Source organism: Apis mellifera, linkage group LG6, assembly GCF_003254395.2.
Source record: "Apis mellifera strain DH4 linkage group LG6, Amel_HAv3.1, whole genome shotgun sequence".
Lineage (NCBI taxonomy): Eukaryota > Metazoa > Arthropoda > Insecta > Hymenoptera > Apidae > Apis > Apis mellifera.
This window is the reverse complement of record NC_037643.1, coordinates 597992-609022: the sequence shown is the minus strand read 5'-3', so window position 1 is coordinate 609022 and position 11031 is coordinate 597992. Positions and strand designations below refer to the sequence as shown.

Genomic DNA, 11031 nt, shown 5'->3' with positions numbered 1-11031 from the left:
TCAATAATAAGTTACAAAAAAAAAAAGAATAATAAACTAAAATTAGAAAAAATTATTTAAAATTTAGTTTTATTATTTAAATGGATTCAAGTAGATAAAAATTATTTGATCAAAATAACTATACAATCAGTTATCTTGTAATTGTTCTTGTATTATAATTTAATAGATTTTTTGTTTTGAAAACAATTTAATTATGTAGTTAACTATATTAACTATATTAACTTTTAATTATAGTTATTAGTATATATTAATTATAGTAGTAAATTATATATATAACTTTTAAGATAACATCAAAAACAATATATAATTATATATAGAAGATATAACAAATAAATAAATAAAATTTTAAAATATAAATAATTTTGAATGATAAATAATTTAATAACCAAAAAATACTATATTTATTTTATAATAGATTATATTCATTGCAAGATTTATATACTGCTAAATAAATAATATTCTTGCTAAAATATAATAAATAATAATATAAAAATTAAATAAAAAAAATTAAACATTTTATATTGAAAATTTGAATAATTTTAGTTAATTTTTTTTTATTTATTTTCTCTTGTATGATTGATGATATATAAACAGAAATGGAAAATATTAAGAAAAAAATATATACTATACAGAAAGTACTTATATTTTCATAATTATAGTTATTACAGATCTATTCTATGAATGAAGATATAAATATCGGCAAAGTACTATTATAATTATTTAAAGAACATGAATTTTTAAATAGAAAACCGCATTTCCAGCAAATAAATTTATTCCATAGATTACATTACAAAATATTACACCTCATTTTTCACGCTGGAACGCTGTTACGATAAACTATTCTTATCCATATATCAATATAATATAATTTCGATTAAAATAGAGGTGCCTCAGTACTTCGCGCATTTTTTTCTTTTTCTACAATGCATATAAATTTCTTTCCCCTATATTGCAAATAGGCGGAAAACTATTATCTCTTGCCGGAATTTCATTTCGCTTCACTAATTATATCTCTATAAATTCTTTATTGTTTGTTCTTGATACGTAAAAACAGATACGAACACAATATGTAACAATGAGAAAAATATGATCTTATTATAAATATGATCGTAATAAAAATTATAGATGAATATCGCGTTTCATATGAATGAACATTTGAATTAAAAATGTTTAAAATTCAAATGCTATTCATCATATGTAATATTACAAAATATTAATTTAGGAAGTGTAAGATCATTTTAGCTGTTTCAAAGTAAAGTCTACCTTACAGATGCAACAAAATAAACTTGTTTATAGAAACTTTTGATTTCTGTAACAGCCTTTTTTTTATTTCTTATTAACTGTTACTCATATAGCATTATTATAAGGTATGTCAAATATTTATAATGTATGTATAGTGATACTTCGCATTGCTTTTGCAACTTGTATTACTTAACTTGTCAATTAGAACTGTTAGTTGTATGAAATAGCTGTAAAAAAAAAGGAAAAAGACAATTTTATATTTTTCTTATGATGCAGTTTAATTCAAGTGGATTCACACTAGAAAATTACCTTGTAACTTTAAGCCTCAGGTGTAGCTAAGGGAGCTTCTTTCATTTCATTGATTGTAATAGCTTCTTTTTTATCACCAGCTGCTTTATCATTTTCATCCACTTCCTTTTTTGGAGCAACCTTAAATGTATTATATACATTCAACGAGATTACTAAAAACTCCAAGAAAACAAACTTATAATCTTTTTTAGCTAAAATGATCTTACAAATAGCATGGTACAAATATGTTAATAAAAACATCTATAGAAACACTGTTAATGAAATATTTGGTTGTATTTTCACATTTTTTAATTACATGTTCTTAAAAAAAAAATTAAATTATTATACTGCATATACATTATTTTTATACTACATATACATTATATCCATGTATCTACATATAAGTCAAAATATTATACAACTGCAATATGTTTTGTGAATTGTTGATAATAATTATAGAATAACTTATACAACTTATATAACTTATATGCAATATCTTAAAAAAACTACAAGATATTAAAAATAAGTTTAATAAATGTTAATAACACAAACTAATTCCTATAACTAAAGTTTAAGATGAAATTATTATAAAATATTTTTATAAACTTGCTCTATATATATATATATATATATATATATATATATATTTATAATTTTTACGTGTGTGTGTGCGCGTGCGCGCGCGCGTGTGTTTTCATATTTCTTAACCCATTGAAAACAATTATAGTCACAAAAAGAAAAAATTATATTCCTAATGATAACACACATGCATTATATTAACTCTTTTTCCTGTAGTTTTTCTATACATAATATATAAAATTTAAATTATCATTCATATAACAATTATTGTTATTTAGGCTGATTCATTACCTCCTCTTTACTAGCTTCATCAAAATTCTCCACTAAATCTGGCACTTCATCATCCTCTTCCAATGTTGATTTACCAACTGTACTTCCAGAAACTGTACTTGCTAGTCGTTTCAATTGTGTAACACCTTCAGGACCCAATTGACTTATTATTCCCGGTAACATATCAGTTATTTGTTTATTTTCTCCATGACCAGTAATGGCAAATGTGTTAGCAGATAAACTAGCTTGAGCTTTTGGATTATTAAAATGAATGACAGTACCATCATCTTTAATCATATTAACCTCTTCTATACCAGGAATTGTATTCACAGATAATTTTTTTAAACAACTTTGTAATTTTTTATCATCCGTAGCAGCAGTAGCATGTACAACCTAAAAAAATATTAGATAAAACTAACTATTAATTAATAATATTACAAGTAAATATATTGTTCATTTAAAAAGATTTCATTGAATAAGAAAAAAATAAAATAAATAAAATAATTTAAATAAAATCTACTTCTATTTAATTTTTATATATTATAATATTAATAATCTTAAATTATTTAAGTTTAATACGATTTAAGTTAGATATAAGAATTTTAATATAAAAAGTTAATTCTTAAGTTTGATATAAGAAGAATAAAATCAAATTCTAACTTATATTTTTCTAACTTATATTTTATTACATAAAAAAGCAACATAATTAAATATTGTTTGACATATTAAAAATAAAAGACAAAACCCACAAAGACAGCAATATAATAATAAACACATGAAAATAATTTATTCGAACAATTGAAATATGTTACACAGATTATAAAACTTTGATATTGTAAAATAGTAATTAGTGGTCGTGAATCAAGCAACACTTTTCAAAAGTAGATAAATCATAAATTTGTTCAAATGACACTTGAATATATACACATTCATAAACTCACGACACACCAACAGTCTTGAAAATTGTAAACTTATATTAACTTTTAAAATAAACCTATATACCTTCTTCTTGCGTCGGGGTGTTCCCTTACCGCCGATTCGTACTTGAGCTTGAAGCTTCTTCAATTTTTCGGGATTCATATTAACCTATCTATATAATGATCAGAATTTTTCAACCCTTAGTTACCAAACTTGGACAGGCAGCAAATGTGATGCAAAGTTTTGTACGATAAAATGAGCTGAATGCAACCGGCGAGCAAACACGTGCTCTCTATTCGCCGAAAGGGTCGAGAAAATGGAAGTGTACGCTTCTTTAGCTCTCTACGTCAGAGATAGCTTCCGGCAGGGCAATACTTCCGTTTGAAAATTAACTCAAAACACTGCACCAATCAATTATGAATAATATTGTTCATACATAAAACAGATACAAGTTGATTCTATAAATCATAATTTCTTACAAAATATTTTGTTAAATTAAAGAATCATTTTACCTACAAATTACTATTTTATACAATAGTTCATCTGAACATGGAGGTTATGGAGACCATCATGTTACAACATACGACTTTGAAGAAAAAAAATTAATAAATATTTTTATAATTTGAAAATGTTATATTATGAAATCTAAAAAATATCTTTATCAACTTCATTAACAAGAATAAATTTTTTAATAAGTATAATAATAAAAATTTGTGCAAGTTACCTGAAAATTGATTAAATTTGTTGTAAAGTAGGGCGCGAATATGAAATTTAAAATTAAAATAATAATAATTATATTTGATATAATAATTACATATATTTTTAAATAATTGAAAATTAATATCTGTTTTGCAAATATAAAAATGAATAAAATTAGAGTTCATAATAAATTAACTATTTATATATAATTCTTTATATATAATTAATTGAAATGTTATTCATTATTAAAATATTTTTAAATTATAAAATTTCTAATAATTATTCAGAAAGAAAAGATGTCTATAATACATTAGAAAATAATACATTAAAAAAATTCAAAATAACAATATTAACAAATATTAACAAATAACTATATTAATTAAGCTTTTTGTTTTATAATCATATAAATTAAAATCACTGCGTTATATAAATACTTTAATTTCACAAATTTTAAAAGAATATTAATAAAAAAAATCACAATTAAAATTACATTTTATATAATTTATTTTAAGATACAGAAAACAAAATTTTATTAAATAATGTAAATATATTTAGTTCTTATAATAGCATTCAATTTAAAATATATATTTACAATATATTACATTGTTATAAATTAATAATTTAGCACATCTGTTAATAACATTATTTTAACATAATTTGTTATGTATTCAGTTATATATTATTTATTATATAATATAATAAATGTTAATATAATAAATTAATTAACAAATATATAGTATCATTAATTTATTTATTGAACAGAAAATATTAATATTGCCAGATAATATCATTTTTCATAAAAATATAAATTATTTAATTTCAGAAATCTTTATTTTTTTTTAATTTTCACCTTTATAAAAGGATATTTATATTTATATGTATGTATACATACATAAAATTAGATCAGTCTTTAATTCTTTCAAATAAATTTAGATACTATGTTCAAACAAAATATTTCTTTTAATTTAAATATTATAATCCACTTTATGTAAAATTTATTTATATTTTCATTAACTTGTTAATAAGAATTTCATATATACAATTAGGTTTTTTTCACTTTACACAAATTCAATTAAATTTATGTTATCAAAACAATAATTGTTCTATATGAAATCAATTTTTCAAGTTTATTATATATATTATTTTTATTTCTTTAAATAATTTCATCTCATAATGATTCATAGAGCATTCATAAAGCAAACTTTTAAATTATAAAATATTTAATATTCTATTATCAGATAATAAAAAATATTTTGAGAAGAAATTGTGTAATACAAAAAAATAAGAGTTGATTTCATATACTCAAAGAAATTTTTTATCGAAAAATAAATTATTCTATGTATAATCCATTATATATAAATTTTCATTAAAATTAAATTTCTTATAATAATTGAATTTTTTTATAAAATAGTATATAAAAATTTTTGTGACTGATTATATATTAAATTACAAGTAAGACCTCGATTAATGAAATTAATAATAATAATATCAGTAATCTATGTATATAATATAATTTTAAATAATTGAATAATTTATATTATTGCATTTCATATGAAATATAACAGTTTTACCATATATTACTCATTATTATATATATATTTATTTCAATCAGTTTTTTTAGTTTTTTAATCTTTTTTCTTTCTGAGCTATCAAATTATTTTTCAAATTACTAATTCTATATTTTTTTCTTTTAAATTTAATTAACATTTAAAGATTATTATTCTTATTGAATGCTTCTATATGCATAGAATACTATTTATAAAAACACCATCAGATTTATTTTTATTTTCGTAATATATTCATAAATTTATTTTTAAATTTTTTTTTATTTATTTATTCAATTATGTCATTTATTATATCATTTTTTATAATATTAGTAGCAATAGCAATCTGTATAACCTATCATTGAAATATAGTAAATATATTAAAATATATTAAATAGATATGTATTTGATTTTTATCACTAATATTATACAAATAATTGAATTTTCGAATAATAGGTATTCAAACAATTAGATAACATGATAATAAAATTCGAATAATGGAGGTCCTACTGTATTTAATACTTACAAAACATGCTAAATTATTCATGAAATTATATTTTGTCTTTTGTTAAAACTTTCAAAAGATATTTTAACTTATTTAATCAATAATAAATGATAGGAAAATGAAAATCTGGTAATGTAAATATAAATATTACAGTATGAAATTTAATAGTTTTTTAATAGAGCTATTTTTCTCCATCTATGACTTGTTTCATTTTTTACATGACCAAATTCGAATCTAATTCTGAGCTCACCAATTTTTGATATTGGCAAAATATCTGGTATCCATTCTATTAAAAATGGCGTTGGTTCAACTTGGTTCGGAGAAGTATTTCCTGAAATAAAATAAAATTTTCTGTATTTATATTTAATTCTTGTTATATATATATTAATTTATATTGTACTATTAAATTTAAGTATTTCTTACCAACTTTTAAATATGTTTTTAATTCTAAAGGTTTAATTAATGCATTATTATTAGTTTTTTTATATCGATCTATTTCTGTTTCCTCTCTTTTATACAATTCATAAGTACCATCTGCATTTTGCACAAAACTTCTCGTAATTTCCAAAGGTATAAGAGGTGTTTCGAAAATACTTTTAACATGTAAAATATTAGTAATTTGCCACGTATATTTAGTAAAAGTACCTAATGGTACACCGTCTTTTCGAACAAATGCCGTTGTTGAATTTGGCAAACGTTTTTTTTTACCTCCACAAGATATTCTCTCTCGTAAACAATCAAAAAATATTTGCGGTACATGAAATACTAAAGGATCCGGCTTTCCATCAAATTGAAAATGCATAGTTTGATTTATTCTTTCTGTTATTGATGCAAGCCATTTAATGAAAGGTAAATTTATGTTTGTTTCATCCAAATCTTCACAAGGATTTTGATATTTCTTAACAATATGTAACTTTGTTTTAGCTTTCCTTGGTTCTATTGAATTTAAATTATTCAAACTTGTGATATTTGTACTTGTTGATTTATCATCTCTTTTTCGTTTTGTCGAAATTGGTTGTTGTATATTATTACTTTCTGTATTTGATATACTTCCAGTATCATATTGTATTAATATGTTTTTATCTATTATTTTTACATTATTTGTATTTGAAACAGTATTAGCATCAATTAATTTCATGTTATTCATATCTAAAATTGCATTTGTATCAAGAATTTTTAAAGTTCCAGTATTTACTATCTTTATATTATTATCATTTAATATATATTGACTATTATTAAGCACATTATATTTAGAATCTATACTTGTTTGATCATCTATTATCTTAACTGTGTCTTCACTAAGGTGCACATTATCTTGATTAATTACTTCTAAATTATTCACCTAAATTTTAAAAAAATGTAAATTTATTATTTTAATAAAAGACTTAAACAAATATATAGTACATTTTTTACCTGAGATATCATATTATCTTCTAATAGAGTACGATCACATTCTACTTCAATATTTTCAACAATACTATGTGGTAAAATTGTAGATTCTAAATTCATTGAATCCAAATCTAATCTATTTCCATCTAAGCTTTGAACTGTTAAAGTATCATCTCGAAATATTAAGAGATGTGTATCTGTATCATCCGTAGTTAGACTATCAAGATCTAAAATTTTAATATAAAATAAATATTTCATAAAAAATTAATATGAATCTTCTTACCAATGCCTACTATTTTATCTTGTTCATCATTATGTAATACTGTTGTTAATGGTTTTGATATGCTTAAATCATTTTGATCTAAATTAATATAATAACTAAACTCTTCTGACAATTTTGTATCACTAGCAAATGCACAAATGCAAGCATAAAAATGTACACAACGTTTAGTTTGAGAAGATTGTGCTATATCTGGTTTATCCCCTGATGTTTTTCCTATACCCTAAATTAATTTTTAACGTTGTAAATAATATTTTTAATTATAAATAAATTTTGTTTTTTTTATTAATGCTTACTTTAAATGTAGAGCAAGAACAAAAATAACGATGTTCGATTCTGTCTTTTAATTTTGTAACAAAAAGAGAAAAATGAAGGTAACCTAATGGATGTTTAGGTGAAGCCTTGCATTTTACTGCCATTATATTTTTAGATACACGTTGTACTAAAGGACCAGAAGTTTCTGTAGCTAATAACCAAATTTCTTGCTTTGTTTCATTATTTACATTTAAAGATGATAAAATAGAATTCCTTAAAGTTAATGGCTGTGCTTCTGCATAACATCTTAAGGCTGCCTGTATATGTTGACATGCAGTAACAGGCACATCGGATGAATTTTTTTCCTATAAAAAAGCATATTAAAAGTTTTATAACATAAAAGTCATTAATATTAATATTTATCTTATTCCAATAATATAAAGATTAATTTTTAATTTTATAAAACTTACATGACATTTAAGGACACTAGTGTCAAAACTTCTTTCACAACTATCAACAAAACACAATGCAGTGGATTGTGAAATGAGTGTTGTCATTTCATTAGAAATTGTGGCATTTATTAATGGCAATTGAACAAATCCACGATAATCTGGACCTTTATCTCGAACTCTTACAGAAAAAACTTGAGCAGTTGTGCCCGTAATAAGTTTACATGCTTCAGTTGACAATTTTCTTTTTTCACCAGGTTCTTTAAATACTGCATCACAGTATTTGTTTTTACAACACAAACCACGAGATCCATTATAAGTTCCACATTTTGGACATTTACGAATTCCACGTAATGTAGCTTTACCTAAGTCAGAGAGTAGCTTCCTCAAACGCTCCTCATTAGACATAGCTAAATAATATTATTTTTAATTAGTAATATAGAGAATTAAATCTTTTTATATTTAAAATAGAAAATATATTTAAAATAGATTATTATTATGAATATATTATGAATATTTAGATATTTAATCATAAAAATTATTATGAATTTAAATATTTCTATATTATTATAATTCCTAATTATCATATAATTTTAAAAAGAATATTCAAAACTATGAAAATTATTTTATAATATTATTATATTATAAAATATAGATTGAAACTATGTGAAATTTATATTTATTTGTATTCTAAAACTATTATATAAACAATTGTTAATTTATAATATAAATTTGTAAAAATATTAAAGAAAAAATTAAATAACATTTACACTTTCAAATTAAAGAAATAATACATAAAAAAATATTTTCACTAAACATTCAAATATTGTTTTTCATGACATATTTTTCAAATTCTAATTTTTTCGATATACGAATTAGAAATATAAAGATTTTATTTGTTCTTACTTTTCAATACAAAATTAATAATTATAAGAAGAAGTAAAAGTTATATGATTTTCACTGATGATTATATTATAACAAAGTTTATTTCGATAGTAAATAAATAAAGCTCATCTCAATATTAATACAAGATTCTTAGTATTTGCGACAGAGGGCATTTCTCTCTGCACGATGTTAACTTAAATTCACAGAATTAAATTGTTTAATTATTTTTATTTTATAACATTATTATAAAATAATGATTATAATCTTTTAATTTTTGTAATTCATTTTTTTTTATAATTTTAAAATAATTGTAAAATATTATTATTTTCTTAATATTTATGATATTTTCACGATATTTCTATTCCATTATTTAATTGAATATATATATATATATTCAAGCAAATAAAATAAAAATATTTTTTAAAAAATATATTATGAATTATATATATATAAAAATATTTTTATAATTATATATTCCATTAAAAATCTAAAAATTTTTTTATTTTTTACTTATTTAAGTAAAACTAATTAACTGTCTAATATTAATTAAAATAAATTATTTTTTTCAATTTAATTGTAATATTTAATAAGTTTTTAATAAAAAAAATAGAAATCTAAAATTAGATACACTAAATCTTAAATGTCAAAACTTCACTTATGTTTATCTGTATCGATATCAAATCACATAGTTATATTTTACAAAGTTTGATATCAAATGTAGAATATCTTTAACAATCAAATTAATAAAAAAATAAGATTAATAATGAATATTTCTTTATAAAGAGTTTTTCATAAAGAATGATAAAAAAATAATCAAAAAGTAATAAATATAACGATATAGTAAAAATAAAAATGCGATTCGTTTAACCTCTAAATATGAAATCACTTTCGATAATAACGAAAATAATTTAACGAACTTTTAAAAGAATAATTTATGTGTAATAATTGAACGATGTCTATTAAAATATTTATTTCAAATGATTGATATCTTCGTTTTATTTTTAATATCAGATTTTGAATGTTATAATTATTAAATTTACGTATTATTTATTCATAACAATTTTCGAAATTACGCATTAAATTTGTTTATATTTTAATTATATTTATAAATTATTATATGAATTATTATATTAATATGATTTACAAAAAAATAAATTTATGGAAATTGTATTAGAAAAACAAAATAAACATAAAGACAGAAAACGAAATTTTATTAAATAATGTAAATATATTTTAGTTCTTATAATAATATTAGATTTAAAATATTATATATTTATAATATATTACATTATTATAAATTAATAATTAGCACAACAATATTATTTTAATATAATTTGCTATATATTCAGTTCTAATAAATTAATTAAATATATGATATCATGAATTCATTTATTGAACAGAAAATATTAATATTGCTAGATGATATATATGATCATTTTTCATAAAAATATAAATTATTTAATTTCAGAAATCTTTATTTTTTTTTAATTTTCACTTTTATAAAAGGATATTTATATTTATATGTATGTATACATATATAAAATTAGATCTTTAATTCTTTAAAATAAATTTAAATATTATGTCCAAGTGAAATACTTCTTTTAATTTAAATATTATAATCCACTTTATGTAAAATTTATTTATATTTTCATTAACTTGTTAATAAGAATTTCATATATACAATTAGGTTTTTTCACTTTATTCAATTAAATTTATGTTATTAAAACA

The 11031-nt window shown here is 20.4% G+C and overlaps 2 protein-coding genes across 2 annotated transcripts; both read right to left on the bottom strand.

Moving 5' to 3' along the window:
* Positions 1-754: 754 nt before the first annotated feature.
* LOC726620 (transcription factor BTF3 homolog 4) lies at positions 755-3655 on the bottom strand. Its single transcript, XM_026441313.1, has 4 exons — positions 3382-3655; positions 2401-2772; positions 1552-1671; positions 755-1469 (listed from the first exon to the last, which is right to left on the bottom strand). The coding sequence occupies exons 1-3, from the start codon at positions 3457-3459 to the stop codon at positions 1561-1563; spliced, it is 561 nt and encodes a 186-aa protein (XP_026297098.1). The 5' UTR covers positions 3460-3655; the 3' UTR covers positions 755-1469; positions 1552-1560.
* A 2525-nt stretch (positions 3656-6180) lies between these two features.
* Positions 6181-9479, bottom strand: LOC413154 (uncharacterized protein C2orf42). The gene is made up of 7 exons (XM_006571763.3): positions 9325-9479; positions 8440-8828; positions 8011-8334; positions 7718-7937; positions 7459-7661; positions 6469-7387; positions 6181-6376 (listed from the first exon to the last, which is right to left on the bottom strand). Exons 2-7 carry the CDS (start codon positions 8824-8826, stop codon positions 6207-6209), a joined length of 2223 nt encoding a protein of 740 aa, XP_006571826.2. The 5' UTR covers positions 8827-8828; positions 9325-9479; the 3' UTR covers positions 6181-6206.
* Positions 9480-11031: the final 1552 nt, after the last annotated feature.